The sequence below is a fragment of the Dasypus novemcinctus genome, chromosome 6 (genome assembly GCF_030445035.2).
Source record: "Dasypus novemcinctus isolate mDasNov1 chromosome 6, mDasNov1.1.hap2, whole genome shotgun sequence".
Classification (NCBI taxonomy): Eukaryota; Metazoa; Chordata; class Mammalia; order Cingulata; family Dasypodidae; genus Dasypus; species Dasypus novemcinctus.
This window is the reverse complement of record NC_080678.1, coordinates 20,728,241-20,744,508: the sequence shown is the minus strand read 5'-3', so window position 1 is coordinate 20,744,508 and position 16,268 is coordinate 20,728,241. Positions and strand designations below refer to the sequence as shown.

Genomic DNA, 16,268 nt, shown 5'->3' with positions numbered 1-16,268 from the left:
GTTAGCGCTAGGGATGGTCCATACTTAGGAGACTTGAATCTCTGGATTGCCCATGTGCCAGCTGGGCCAAGCCTCAGCAGAGTGGTGACTCCTACTCTCTGGTTCATTGGTCTTACCCAGGTCAGCTAATAGGGAGATGAAGATGGTCAACCACCACACCAGGGAATCAAGAGTGCCGACAACTGTAAGCAGAGGAATTGCATCCATCATCCATGTGGAATCTGAACCCCCTTTTGATCTAGAGGTGGAGGGGTCATCACCATTCCAGGGTCCACAGAATGGAGGAATACAATATGGACTAGAGTGGACTTACTGATATTCTACTATAAAACTATTGTGATGAGTAATAGAAATTTTAGCATCGAGGTGGAGAAAGTGGCCACAATAGTTGCTGAGGGCAGGGAGAGGGTAGAAGAGATGTGATGTGGGGGAATTTTGGGGATTTTGAGTTGTCCTTAATGATAGTGCAGGGTCAGATGCTGGACTTTATATATCCTGCCATAACCCACAGAATGTATTGGGGGAAAGTGCGAACTACAGGGTAAACTATTATCTGTATAGTGCAGCAGTGCCCCAAAATGTGTTCACCGAGTGCGATGAGTGTGCCACAATGATGAGGGAGGTTGTTGGTGTGGGAGGAGTGGGGTGGGGGTGGCGGTGGGGGGTATACAAGAACCTCATATTTTTTAGTGTAACATTTTTTTTGTGATGTATATATCTTCAAAAAAAATACAAAAATGATGTGGTAGGGGGTGGGGAGTGGTTTATATGGGAACCTCTTACATTTTTGGTTTTTTTATGTTTTTTTAATGTAACATTTCTTGTGATCTATTAACTTTAATTAAAATAAATTAATTAAAAAAGAAAAAAGAAATATAGCATATTAATTCCAATTGAAAAGTAATGCTATAATGTTGCTCAGTTTTTCTAATCCATTCATCTAAATACCAAGTGAAAAATGGATTTTAAATAGTTAAATTAGTAGTATATAGCAGAGGCAAATCCATAAATCCAGTATTTCACAGGTTAAGGAAACAACAGAGAAAAAATATTTTAATGCTTTTAAGGCAACTTTGTTAAGTTAGTCTGCATGGCCACACTTTACCAGGCTATAATCCAAGAGATGAAGCAGCCATCACATTTTTCTAGATATCATCAAAATGAAGATATTCTCATTTTCTGTGGCAGTCTTTATTTATTATTATTATTATTGAGCTATTGATAACATAGCATGGCAGCAAGATTACATTAGAAATGTAATATATTACAGCTTTTTCCATTGATGCCTCATATCTTACTATACCGTGGCTGTTTGGCAGGCTCCTTGCCCCCACAACCCGAAAAGAGCAACTCTAAAGCCTCTACTACCTCTCCCCCGTATATATAAAAATATCACACTACAGTAAATGTGTATTTTACAAGTATCATTAGCAGCATTACTGAGCTTTACATAATTATGGTTCTATAGAGTAAAATATTTTTAAAACACAAGTAGATTCTTATGAAACCAAAGTTTTGCATTATTTCTACAGCTCTTTCAAATCCATCACTTTCATCATGCCTGGATGCCATTGAAACTTCCATGGTATAATCCATAAAAACCAGCCATTTACAGATACTGCACCTTCCATGTTATCAATGGTAAGTTATTTTTTATGATAAGATGACACCTGTTTATTGTAATGGGCTGATTGTTTCAAGCATTTATTAGAGAACAATATTTCAGCTTTTAGAGAATTTAGTGTAAAGTCTTCTATAGCAATGTTCTTTCAAAATGCACAGCATGCTTAAACCACAAAATAAGGGGGAGTAACACACATACGTTTTTGTTATAAACTTGGCCAACAAAAATTACTTAGTACTTTAATATTTCACTTAATAAAAACAGGTGAGAGTTGGCTATTGATTTTAAAAGTGGATTAACTTTTCTACCCTCAAAATTTTTTTATCACCCATATAAATAATACCTTTTATTTGTATAGCTTTTTAGTTTTCAAAGTACTTTTGCAATTATGCTACTGTTTTCCTCACAATAAACCAATGAGGCAGAGTAAATATCATTCCCATTCTACAGATGAGGAAATTGTGGCAAGGGCCTTTTTGTGACTTGCTCATGGCTGCATGGTTCATTAAGGAAAGAGCCTGAACTCAGACTCCAGTATGGAATCCTGGGCTTTAGACCTGGGCCAGAATCCTTCATACTAGATTATACCTCTTCCTGTCAGCCACAGAAGCTGTTCCATCTAGTTTTAAATTCACTTAAGTTTTAATATATACATTATCATGGTAGTTATCTATGAAAAGGAAAACATATGCATATATATTATATAGGTCTATAAAAAATCAAAATGTTTACAGTATACTATAAAACAGAGGTCACGCTCACACGTTTATCATTGGTTGTGTGGTATGCATGGGACCCACAAGCTGGATCCATTATCACTAGATTTTTATTTTCAGAGAACTGATCTCAATTCCTATCTGTACTACTTTACATTTTTCTTTTTTTAATGAATGAAGATAATCTGAACTACAGAAGTATTCAGAATAATCACCATTCCTTTAAGCCTGAAAGCAAGATGTCAGGTGAAGCAACAAACTGCATGATTCCTCTCCTCCAAACTCCTATGTGAAAATGTTTATAAAACAAAATCAGCCAAAACAAGTTATCAACACAGTCATTTTAAGAACAGTCCTCTGAAATTTAAGTAACCTTGCACATGCTTTATTTCCTATGGGAGAAGCAAAGATGAAAAATAATCATAAATGTTTAGAACCTCCATTTAAAAGGAAAGCACTGATATTTTGAAAGGTTGTATTTCAATCGTACTGGTTACTGCTTTCAATAATTAAATTTTGGTATCCTCTCTAGAAGATTCTTGACCAATTGCTTCTATATTTATTGCCTATTACATTTTACAAGCTCTTCAAATTAATCATAAAAACTTTAAAAAAAATTCACAGAAGCCTATAAAGCAAGCAATATATGTAAATGATTTTTACTAAATCAGCATGACAGACTAGGCCTCAATATCTGCTTTCATATTACATTTGGCAAAAACAAAATGAAACAAAAATCACCCAACAAATCCAAAATAACAAAAATTTCAAGCAAGTGAAAAGACAAACTTCATACCACAAAAGAAAAATTCAAAACCTGTTTCCTCAATGATTACTGTTGTCAATTTGGGCATGCAGCAAATTTGTTAAAACCATGATGAAAAGAAAGTATTTGAAGAATCTGGACAGTATCCTGTTTAACATTAATTCAAAAACTAAGAGGAAAGGGAAATAACATAGTGAGATATCACACATACATACATGAAAAGTTAGCTAACATAATTACATAATTAGAAAAAGTTAAAAATAAATTAGTAAAAATAAATTCCCAGTATAAACCCAAAAAGCATATAACTATAAATGCAATCTGAAACAACCAATTCAGTGAGCTGGTCATGTTTTTGTGGGAAAACAATCACTTTCATTCTTGTTCTTGTACAAGCAAATAACTGGAGAAGCAGGCCAAAGTACATTATAAGAGGGTTTAAACATGGTTCTATCTGTGGTACTTGAGGTGCAAATTTTTCCAAATTGTGTGAAAGTTTAAATGGACTGTTATACAGATTCCGATGGGCCAAATAAGTCATCTGATATGCTGCTGAATGGCTGAGAGTCTATTAGTTGGCTTATTTCATTACCAAGGTCGTCTTCTGTATCATCTGTGTACTTGCTTATTTTTTTAGAGTGCTGGTCTATAGACACACTTTCTAAAGATTCAATATCTTCAATGCCTGCTCTGTAGTGGATCATGAGAAGTGTCAGAGCTTGCAGTCTTTCACCTGATTTAGCCAAAGCAGCAGAAAGAAGTGATTTTTTTCTTGTATCAGTTGTCTCTTTTTCTTCTCTAACAAGGGAATTATTATGTTCCAATTCCTGATCAATTTCATTTTGCAGTTTGTCCAACATAAACTCTAGCTTCTGGATTCTTTCTTCAGTAGGCAAACCCCTATAGAGATCACGCCCAATTTCTTTAACTGCAATGAACACACTGTCATCCAGACCACCCTCCTTTCTTACTAACTTTATTCCTGTGTTATTTCCCCGTTTAGAAGGACTGTTTGGACCACAGACCTCTGTGTCACTGCCTTCATTGTCGGATGTGTTGGGTGTGTGTTTTGGTGAAGGTTCTACTAGATCAGTTCCTGGTTCAGCAAGGCGAGTTTTAGAGACTTGGCGCAAATTTAACAAACGAGAGCTAGTATTGATAATGTGCCTCGTCAAGCCTGTTGTTTTATTAACTGATTTGCTAGCTTCAGCATCAACACGAGGAGGCAAGCCTAAGAGGGTTTCCTGTCCTTCCAGTCTGAGGTTTTTCAGGGTTCGGTCAGTTCGCCTATCAGTTGCTCCACAGAGAGGAGTCTCAGCTAGACACTTTTCTTGACATTTTTTATGGCAAACATAAGCACAAAACATACACTGGGAAGCAGCTTTAGTCCAGACTTTTTTCTTACAATAATCACACCAAGTTGGGTTCTGGAATTGAGTATCCTGGAAACTATGTTTATTTTCTGTTAAACCCATCTGTCCAACAAAATGGTCCTCTTTAGGTAGCGCAGAAACCTCTTCAACCAAATGGTATTCTTTTTCTTTCTCTAAGTTAGTAACTGGATGGTGGTCTGGTTCTCCTTCTTTCAAATATTTGAAATGAATAGTAATGTCACCAAAGCAAAATTTGTCATTGAATCCCTTTTGCATACTCAGATTGCGTAGTACAGTTCTAGTGACCATAGCTTTAGGAGATGGGGGTTCCAATCTGAATTTTGAAAGGTACTCCATGTTTGACGTAGCTAAGCATCCTAAAGCCACCTCCTCAAGTTTTAAACTAACATGCCCCAAACAGATGAGACCTCCCAATTTGAAAGGATCCCTACACCACAGTGCAATATTTAAGTATCGGTGGCAGGCTTCTATGTCAAAGAAACAGGTCGCTCTGGTTCTTGTCCATTTTCCTAGCTTATTACGATAAGGAATTTCTGATGATTCCCACGTCTGAAGATCATCTGAACTTTCCTTAATAGGGCAAGAACTTTCTGAAGTAAAATCTTTAGCCATTTCTTGCTTTACTAAAAACTGCTTAGTTGCAGATGCATCATCTATGTGATCTAAATTTTTTGCTAGCTTTTCAGCAGGTTTATCTGCAGAAGGAGGAGGTAGCACCTTCTCTGGCTTTTCAACAAGAACATCTGGTTCTGCCTGATTTTGGGTGTCAGCAGAAGGCAAAGTAATTTTCACTTGTGGTCGTGGTGGCACAGGTGGTTTTAAAGTGGATCCTTGGGTTGGTTTTGACACTTGTACTGGGTCTGTAATCTCAGAAGACTTTAGGACTAAGGGTTTATTTCCTTCTTTGGATGGAAGCTTTGGTGGTGGTGGCTGACTTCCTGTAACTAATTTACGGTTTAAAACTGGTGATATAGTTCCAAGGGGTTTAACAGAAAGGGTTGTAGGAGTACGTTTGGGACTATGACTCAATGACTGTGCCTCATCTTTGAACTCATTTTGTGTTCTAACATCACTTGCCAAGTCTTCAAATTCAGAATCTAGGTCTCTATTTTCAGCATCCACTGCCAACCCAGCTACTTCCTCTTCATAATTTGGTTGGCATGAGTTTGACAGAAAGTTTTCTTCCAACTGTCCAAAATTATCTTGCAGCACTGCACCTTGATTACTCTGACCAACAGGCCTTTCATAATATACCAGAACTCGGTCACCAGCCTGCTTGATAAGCTTCAACACCTGCAGGGTGGATGTGATTTTCACACCTGTTTTAAGATTTTAAAAGGGAAAATATGTAAATACTACAATGAAAATTACCCATATTTGCTACATATAATTGCTAATTATTCATAATGATTTAATGAACAGAAAAGTATTAGGGAAACCTCAAAAACATTTTATTTCATGATTGGACTCATCAGTGCACTGATTATCAATGTAGGGAATACACCTATACCCTGGACACGTGGACACTTTCAAACTAAACGATACTACAAAAATCCCTAGAAGGGTGCCAAGTTGCTAACTCCTAATTGCTTTGTATTCTTTCCTAGGTTAAAGGACATTTTTCAGTCTGAATTGAGGAAGTGAATTGAGTAAGATCTAAATTTAAAAGGATTTTGCTAAAGGTTAAACCAGACTTAGAATGATGGAAACTGATTCTACTGAAGAAAATTCCAAAACATTTCAGGGATTATCAGCAGTGTGATAATTCAAATAAAAAATTGACCCAATGCTTGAAATAACTTAGTAAAACATTATATATACTATGAACAATGGACTCTTTCAGTTCTTTTTATTAGCGCTTCCCATCAAACTAATCTCTTTTGGGACCAGAAAAAAAACAAGTAAGGGCTAAATTGTTTTAAAGTTAACCAAGTTGGTTTCTACCTGCATCTGTATCTATAGTATATATTTTAAGCTTTCACTGTACTGTTTTCTAATAGACGCTATATTAACAATGATTCAGAATTCCAGAGGTGAAAAAAGATGTGCAGTGAAAAATCTCCTTTCTCCCTCTATCTCCCAGACACACTGTCCTTTCCCAGAGGCAAGCAGTGTTATCAACTTCCAGTGTGCTCTTCTAGAGATAGTCTAGGTGTGTTCTCATTTAAAAGCTCTATTTGTTTCCTGCCATGTACTCCATCTTCCCTCAAACATTATTTACCCCTGCTACTTTATTATTCCTTTACATAGGATTTAAGAGAAAGGTGAGAAGGGGATCTTCGTTTTCCAAAGATCTAGGTCCATGCAAAATCAAAGTACATTACCTTTCTAACAACCTGACTTGAGAGTTCCTTAATTTATATGCTCTCCTACTTCAGCTGCCCCGGCCAAATCATGCCTTCAATCTGGTCATCACTTAGAATCTTTCACTTGGAAATTAATCTCTTATCACAATCCCCTATTTTCAACCTCTTATAATCCTGTCTGCTAACTGAATCTGTTTGCAGGTAGCTTCTAGGCTCAATTATTTCTCCCTTGCTCTCCTGACACCACTTTCTTTTCTACCCAACCTAAGGCTCAAGAGTTTATTTTTTTGTCTTTTTTTTAAAGATACATAATCACAAAATAGGTTACATTAAAAAATATAAGAGGTTCCCATATACCCTCCACTCCCCACCCTCAATCCCCCAACTCCTCCCACATCAACAACCTCTTTCATCATTGTGGCACATTCATTGCATTTGGTGAATACATTTTGGAGCACTGTTATACCACATGGATTGTAGTTTACACTGTCTCCCAGTCCATGCAGTGGGTTATGGCAGGATATACACTGTCCTGTATCTGTCCCTACAGTATCATTCAGGATAACTCCATGGCAATTATGATGCTCTCAACACTTTCAATTCTTTTTCCCTCTTTGCCTTTTTTGATATCTAATTTTGTTAAACCCTACCAATTCTCCTTTTCCGGTCCTGAGCTTTAGAGCTGGATGTAGCATCAAATTTTGCTACCCTCCTTCAGGGTGGCTTTCAGTGCTGCACAGGAATCTTTTGTTTGATCTCCAATCAACTAAGTCTTTAAAACACTGGCTCCAAACCTTTCCTGTTCCTTTGTAGTTCATGATCCCCATGTTTTTTCACTCTGAAGAAGATGTCGCCTTTTTACTGAAAGGATAAACATGAAGCCACTTTTCATCTGCCAACAATTTTCAGAATTAAACTATCTCAGAGGAACAAGTACCCCTTTACTTGTATTTTGGATCCTATGTCCCTATCTCAAGAATTTGCTCTACCAATTATCTTCTCTCTTATTTTTTTCCCCATCCTTCTTTTCTTTAAAACACTCCTTTTCCTTGGTTTCCATGATACTCTACTAGTTTGGTTCTCATCAGCTCTCCTCTGGTTTCTTTTCCTCTTTATATACCTTTTCCTGATATGCAAATCTAAACCCCCCTCTCCCTTGCCAAGGTTCTGTCATTAGTTCTCTTATCCCTTTTGCTTTATCTCTGGATGGTTATATCTTTTCCAGTAGTTTCAACTATTAACTTTTTCCGTAGTTGGCCTTCCCCTCTTCTTTGCTTCAGTCCTACTTTCCCAACTGCTTCTAGATATTACCACCTGGGTATTTCTTTGGCACTTCAAATTCAGTGTACTTAGAACTCCTCTTTGTCTCTTCTTCCTGCCCTCATTACTTATGTGAATGAATGTGCCACCCTCCCAATTTGAATCCTGGAGATAGATGACTCCTTATATCCATCCAGCTGTCAATTCTAACTTGGAGTTCTAATCCATCTTCATTCCCTGTTCAGATCCTCCTGATTACTGGCCTCCATCACAGTAATAAACAGCGCTTAACTGCAATACCTCACTCAGACCTTCTCTACTTTAATTACCATATACAGTGCTGCCTAAAACTTCAACTCAAAAACCTATAGCCTACAAACTCATCGCACTGAAATTTAGAACTTCCTAATATGGCTAGCCCTTCATGATTCAATCAGTCGTTATTGGTCAGTTCTAAACACACTATGTTTCAGCAAAACTGTAGCTTAACATATGCATAAATGAGAAATCCACCCAGTTTTTGTTGCTAATGCTAACAACCCAATTGTAAGGAAGGCATGGAAGTGATGTATTTTTCTATGAGTGATAGTGATTTGTGCTGAATTCTGAGTGACAGCATCCTAAGACATGGCTGGATATTCAGGGACAGCATGGAGTCCACAGGACAGCTCAGGTGCTCATGGAGAAGGAATACTAATTTCTCTCCTGTTCATTATCTAGTCTGAAATGACCAGGGATAATAGTGCTAATACCACCAATATAAGGCTCAGAATGGTGATGATGTTTGTCATTCCAGAAAGTGATTGTGGACTTGCTCTTACTTTTATATTCAATAAAAAATAGAGGATAAGGAGGAGAAGGTAGGAAGGGAAGAAAATTAGGAAGGTCATATAAAAGTGGTCTAAAGATAGAGTATTTTAAAGTCTTACAGACTAGGACTAAAATGGCACATGTATTTTAAGGCTTCTTTCAGATTTTTACTTGAACTAAAATTTATTACTTTCTTCCATTTATACGTGCTTATTATAGCAATAAGGATGCAAGAAGAGAGGGAAAATAAACTAAACCTCTAATTTTTAGTTTCTCTGTGAATGTAAAGTATATTGCATGTTAGTATAATTACCTCCAATAGCAATAAGTCGATCACCCCGCTGAAGATCTGCAACTGCAGCAGGTGAGTTTGGGGCTACAGTTTCAATTATGACGTGCCCAGCATATCCATCATTTGACTGGACAAGACGAAGTGTAAGTCCAACACTTTGTAAATTTCCCTTTATTAATTCAACCTTTGATAAACAGAAAAAGAGGAAAACAGATTCAGTGGATTCACAATAGTGGAGTGAGAAAGCAACAATACTGTTAGCAGCACACTACAGCTGATGCTAACTTTTGTACCATTGTAACTACTATTACAGACAAAGGAGGAAGAAATCTTAATAGTAACAATATAAGTTAATGTATTTTCAGACTGTACATACAGGCCATCAAAAAAATGAAACATTTCCTTATCTTCAGTGTATCTTATTAAAGATCCATATTCACTTTAGAAAATTTGGAAATAAATAGGCAAAAAAAAAAAAAAAAAGAAAAGAAAACCACCCCTAATCATACTATTTAGAAATGTTATTTTAAAAATATATTTTAAAACAAAATTGAGATCTCACTGTGAATATAGTTCTAAATTTGAAATTTTTTTAAAAAAATGAGAATACTCTTATGATGTCATTAGGATGCTTTTGAAACTCCATTTTAAATGGCATATTGTTAAATTTTCTTTTCTGGCATCAGGAGAGTACAAAGGAAAGAAGTTTTATACATTTACACTTTATTACGAGTTATTTGTTATTAATAATAAGATTCCCTATTTTAACGTATCAAGATCATTTTATTTTCTAAACTAGTCTATCATCCAATTTATCAGGAATATTTATCTCAGATTCATGTCACCTGTGAATTAAAAAACAAACATGCTATTTGTCATTCAAATCATTGATAAAATGTGGACCAGTATAGAATGTCACATCCCTCGACATGACAAGAATACAATCAGTGTTTATTTCCAATTACAAATTAGGCTAATTACCATCCTGCCCACTCTTCAAGGACATCTCATGAGGGACTTTGCCAAATATCCTGCTAATAAACATATTACCACCTGCATTGCTTTAATATAGAAGTCCTTTTTAAAAGCTAGAAATTTAATTTTCCTCCCTAAATGCTGGTTGGTAAAAGAGCTCTTATTAGAAGTTCTTTAATTTTGATATATATATAGGTTTTGTATAGTTGCTTTTAAAGGAAAGAAAATCTTAATCATGCCATGCTCAAGAAATGGGAAATGTGGTCAAGTTTTTAATTACCTAAAGGTTTACAAAAATAAACAAAAATCAGTCTCTCCAAAAGACATCAATTGTGCTTAAGCCTACAAAAACATTTGCCAAATACCTGCCTTATAGTAGATATAGTAAATAATCACCTTATAGTGTTAAAATGCTTTTCAGTTAACAAAGCACTTAAAAATATACTATCTCAAATAGGTGGACATAAATATATATCTATACATATATATATCTAATATATAGAGTGTCAAAGCTAAAATTTAGAGTATAAGTTTTTCTAATTACAGAAGGCTAAAAATGGCAAATGGGTCAAAAACTAGACTGTATGAGTCTGAGTCCTATAAACATAAAAATAACAAATGAAGAAAAAAACCATAGGAGTGAAACTGTGAGCCTTAACTAGGACTATAGTTAAAAGTGTAATTATAATAATATATTTTCATCAATTGTAACAAAGGTACCACAATCATGCAAAAGTCAATAATAGGGCAAACTGAGTGGGAAGGTGCAGGTACATGGAAATTCTGTATTTTCTGCATGATTTTTATGTAAACTCACAATTTCTCTAAAAAAAAAAAAAAAAATCCCGACAGACTTCTTCAAAGACACTGGCAAGCTAATTTTAAAACTTACATAGAAAAGCAAAAACTTAGAAGAGGTAAAACAATCCTGAACTAGAAAGCCACTAGGGAAATATAAATTAAAACTACCACGAGATAATACTATCGCGTACCCGCTAGAATGGCTAAAATTAAAAACTGATAATACCAATAGTTGATGAAGATGGGAAGCAACTGTAATTCATACATTGCTGGTAGCAATGAAAAATAATACATATACTTTGGAAAACAATTTAGGAGTTTCCTATTAAATTAAATATACATTTAAAATATGACCCAGCAATCCTTCTCCTAGGTATTTATGAAAGAAAAATGAAAACACACGTTTACACCAAGACTTGTATGCAATTATTCAAGGAGCAGTAGTCATAAGAGCCAGAAACTGGTATTGACCCAAATATCCACCAAATGGTGAATTAATAACCAAATTAGTTGTACATTCATATAATGGAATACTACTCAGCAACTAAAAGAAATAAAATATTAATACATATAATAACACTGATAAGTCTCAAAACCTGTTAGCAGTGGAAGGAGTCAAGCACAAAAGTCTCTATGATTTATTTTGTGTGACATTCTAGGAAATTCAAAATCATAGCGCCAGAAAGCAGATTAGCACTTGCCAGGGAATGAAGATCTGGGACTGGAGGTTGAGGGCAAACAAGAAAAAATTTTTGAGGTGATGAAAATATTCTATGGAGATGGAAGTTACATGACTGTACACAATTACCAAAATTCATCATACTCTATACTTTGTGAACTTACAGTATTTAAATTATACTTGAATGAAGCTATTAAAAGGAAAACAAAAAAACAAAGCCCTGAAAATCACAAAAGTCCTGATTGTGCCTTTGTTATAATCTTAAGATACCTAAATATACAGATCACTAATTAGATAGCTCTTCATTTTTTGATTTACCTAATCTAATAAAAACACCTGGGCATAAATTTAGATGTTCCTTAAATCGATCAGGAAAGAGAGCAGTATTGAGTAATTTTTCCTTTTAACTTATGTCAGTAAACTGCATGCTGACTTTTAACTGTAGATAACTGGAATTACCAACTGTAAATACAGGGTTTAACAAGACATAAAACAACATATGTATGTCTGAAAGAAAAAACATGTAGAAAATAACAAAAGTTCTATTTTATTTACTGTTAAATCTTAAAAGAATTAAAATAAACTTCTAAATTTTATCAAGTATTTGTATGTAGTTAAATAAAATACACAATTGAACATACAACATAAAGCAACAAACTTGACTCCCTAAACCATACCTCATCCCCACCCCATGCTATAGCAAACACTTTTTCAACTCTTTATAAAGGTTTCTATTTTTAGTTGTTCTAGGGGTTACCTTCTCTTCTCTAGATAATATGCATATGCTGTCATTTTTCCATATGTCAAATTTTAGAAAATATTTTGAATTCCTACTCTAACAGATGAGGACAGAGCCTATTCTCCCTTCCCCCAAATTTCAGGAGAGTTACATCACTAATTTTAGTTCTTCTTGATAACTTTTTTCCAACTTTAATCAATGCACTTATACCCCTATACCTTTTTCCATCAACTACAGACAATATTTCTTTTGATACTAGGGCTTCTATCCTTCCTTCCTTTCACCTATTCTCTCTATACTTTCTACCTTCTAAACTCTACCATCAAAGTTGGTTATCAGTTTTCTAATTATAATTAAGCTATCAAAGCTGCTTAATATTTGATTTTTAAAAAGCTACATATCAGTAATGTTTATAACATTATGACTATGAAAATATTGTATATTGCAAATCTGGGCATTATTACATTTTCTTTCTTATAACCTTTAGTTTTTCCTGGAGGTCGCCCCCCCCAATAGTTTTCATTTAAATGTAGAATTTATGTAAGTACTGCTTCTATGATTAGCTCTTAAATTCATCCATCCATTCAATTATGTATTAAACTATTTAGTGCTCTGTTGAAAGGAAGCTCTTTTTTATCCCTCGATCTACCCTGGCAAAAGAAGTCAGTTAATAAATGTAGGACAAGTGACAGAACTAGAAAAATCACTACTTTGTAACTTTCTCAAAAAGGCGAAGGATTGTTTTAGATTAAAAAACAACAACAACAACAAAAATACAAGAGAGACCCTAAAGAGACATACAACCCAATGTAACATGACTTTTGATTGGATCTTTTTGTTGTTGTTGCTATAGTCTTTTAAGATGCAAAAAATACTTCTGGGATATAACACAGGTTGAAAATTAGGTGAGATTAGGGAATTGTTAATTTTCTTATAGTAATGGTTATTGTGGTTATATAGAATGTCCTTATTTATAGGGGATTAATAGTAAAATATTTGGGGGTCAAATAAGATATCTTCAGCTTCCTTTCAAATGGTTTACCAAGGGAAAAAACACACACACAGATATAATCATAATCATTCAATTTACAACCAGGTGAGTTGGCATACAGTATTCAATGAATTATTCTTTCAACATTCCTGTATGTTTAATTTTTTTCTAAGAAAAAAATTTGAAAATTACTTAGTACTTCTTAGCATAGAAAAGCGATGTGATATAACAAAAGAAAACTCCAAGGAGGGCAAGGGACAGAGAAACAAAGAACAAAAACAACAAACATCAGTTACCAAACCTGTGAAGCAGTTGAGAAGGGCTCCCTGCGCCCACAACCAAGCTATTAAGCCAGGGTAAAACCACTGGCTCACTGCAGCCAACAGAGGGGAACAGATGTCTTCCTCCCTGTCAGCTGTTAGAAGGGAAGGGGAGGGTGTGTCGAGGGCTTCTCTTCAGTGAATCTGGCCAGTAGAGACCACTTTTTATTTTATTTATTTATTTATTCTTCATTTCTCTCGCCTTCCCCCCCACTACCCCCCCCAGTTGTCTGCTCTCTGTCCATTCACTGTGTGTTCTTCTGTGACCGCTTCTATCCTTATCAGTGGCACGAGGAATCTAAAAAATGTAACATAAGACCGTATAACAGTGAAACCTCATGTAAAATATGAATATGGGTGATAATGCTATAAGACTTTTTACAAAATATAAATATACTAGGGAGAAGGAAACAGAATAGCAGCTATGTACAGCATGGGAAGAACAGAGAGACTGAGAGGTGATGAGTTTTGTTTGATTTTTATTATTATAATTATTTTTGGAATAATGAAGATGCTCTAAAGATGAAGTGATGAATGTACAACTATGTGAATATACCTAACGCCAACCTATTGTATAATCTGGATAGAGTCATGCTTTATTAATATATATCAATAAAATTGATTTGTTAAAAAAATGGAACACAGGTTTAGAAATCAGAACTGAATTTGAGTATTAGTTCATATAAATGCACACATACTAACTTTACAACTTGAGGCAAATGATTTAAACCTTCTGAACTTCACTGGTAAATAATCTCTCAGATGGGGTGATATCAAAAGGCTCAACATCGATTATTACTATTATTAGTAATAGTAATACCACAAGATCTAGTCAAAAAGGGAGATAAAAAAGGAAATTAAAAACCAGTCTCTACTGTGAATGAACTCAATATCCAGTTAGAAAACAAGGCAAACCTATGAAACAAACATCAATTCAAGACATTAGAATATCCAGACCATATTATTGTTAATTTACTTTTACAGGATCAAAGATTGAGAAAAAGGCATACATACAACCCAATGTAACCTATGAATTTTGATAATTTACAACTACATGATTTAAAACTGTCTTAGTAGAGAAGACAAAGATGGTGACTGAAATATCAGGAAACAGTATTAAGGGGACAACAACCAACGTTTCAAACCTACTAAAAGTAATGGGTTCAATCATGACTTGTACTTTCAGAGAGTGGAAATTATAAAGGTGGTTTACTTTCTCCAAAATTGTAAAATTTCAACATGTTAGGAAGTATCCTCTATGCAGGAGAATAAAGACATATCACCTTTAGGAAAACTGTATTTCTTATGTGAAATGGGAATGATAAATGATTTTACTAGCCATCTTGATTTGCTTGAGCTTCCATTTTATCCAGAATTTATTTGGTAGTTTTAGGCCAAACTCTCCAAATCCAAATCTGTAGCCATGAAAGTGGTATCATCTCCAGGGTTCTGAGACTGCTCAGGTCACAAGGCCCTTACCTTTGCCAGATGGGTGGACTCATTGTGGTCAATAATATAAATACTGGTTAGTATTGCTTTGGGGAGTATTTAACTATACTGCAAGACTGAAGCACAATGGACCACAAGGGACCACAAAATATATATGGATAAAGTGAATGGGAATTCAGGGGAGTTGAATACTGCCTCTGGGCGAATGGTCTGAGAAAGGCTTCATATAAGGGGATGATATTTAGGTTATATCTTGAAGCAAGAAAGGAACTGAAAAGATAGTCTTAGAATTGGGGTAGGGTGTGGTGCTTGGGTTGGGGGTGGGAGAGACTATCATTCCAGGCCATGGTAACATTGTTAGAGCAAAGAGATATAGAAAAGAGTTCAGTGCACAACAGGAAATAAAACTATCATGATATATCAGTTGAGATTAAATGTGAGTGAAAACTCCTAACCTGCTTATAATAGAAGACATTTTACTATGAAAAAGCAGCATTTCATAGAATATGTCATAGACTATATCAATCATATATATTCTAATTATCTAGTAAATAAAATATCCTACAGTATGTTATCTTGTAATAAACACACCTATTTGTTATAAACATGCTCCATAAACCTGGACTTTGTGACATGGCTGACATTTTTGTAAGAAGGAATGAAATTAATACTTTAAAGCACTAACTATATGCTTAGGATAAAAGACACCAATGTCTTCCAAGTCCTTCCCCATCTCCTCATGATTATAGTGGGAATAGTCAGGCTTATATAACATTATTTCAGTGCTGTGCTGATGTGGGCTATGGGTGGAAGGCTCTTTGTCTCTTCAGAAATAACTAAGCTGTTTGACTTGTGAGTGTGGAAAGATAAGAGGCTGCAGTCCTGCCCTTGGGGACTGGCAGGGCTCCAGTCCCAGGAAATGTTTAACAATGCGGGGGCTATAAACTTTAAGTATTTAGGGGAAATGCAAAAACCAAATATGCTAAAGGCTTATCTAGAATGTCTGGAGTCCATGCTAAAAGCTTACCTAAGATGTGGAAGATATATGCTAATTGAAGCCTATTGAGAACTGAAACAAAGGGACCATTTGGCCTTTCCTCTCTGTATAAAAGACGTTTGAAAATCTTGTTCGGGGCTCGGGATTCA

At 35.1% G+C, this 16,268-nt stretch overlaps 1 protein-coding gene across 1 annotated transcript in view; it reads right to left on the bottom strand.

The window, feature by feature from the left end:
• Positions 1–1,175: 1,175 nt before the first annotated feature.
• PDZD8 (PDZ domain containing 8) overlaps positions 1,176–16,268 on the bottom strand; it is a 96,783-nt gene continuing 81,690 nt past the window's right edge. The window contains exons 4-5 of the mRNA XM_004471541.5: positions 9,190–9,352; positions 1,176–5,819 (exon numbers count right to left, since the gene is read on the bottom strand). Of these exons, the coding sequence (XP_004471598.2) occupies positions 3,616–5,819; positions 9,190–9,352 (2,367 nt within the window). The 3' untranslated portion in view covers positions 1,176–3,615. The remainder of the gene's footprint in view (positions 5,820–9,189; positions 9,353–16,268) is intronic.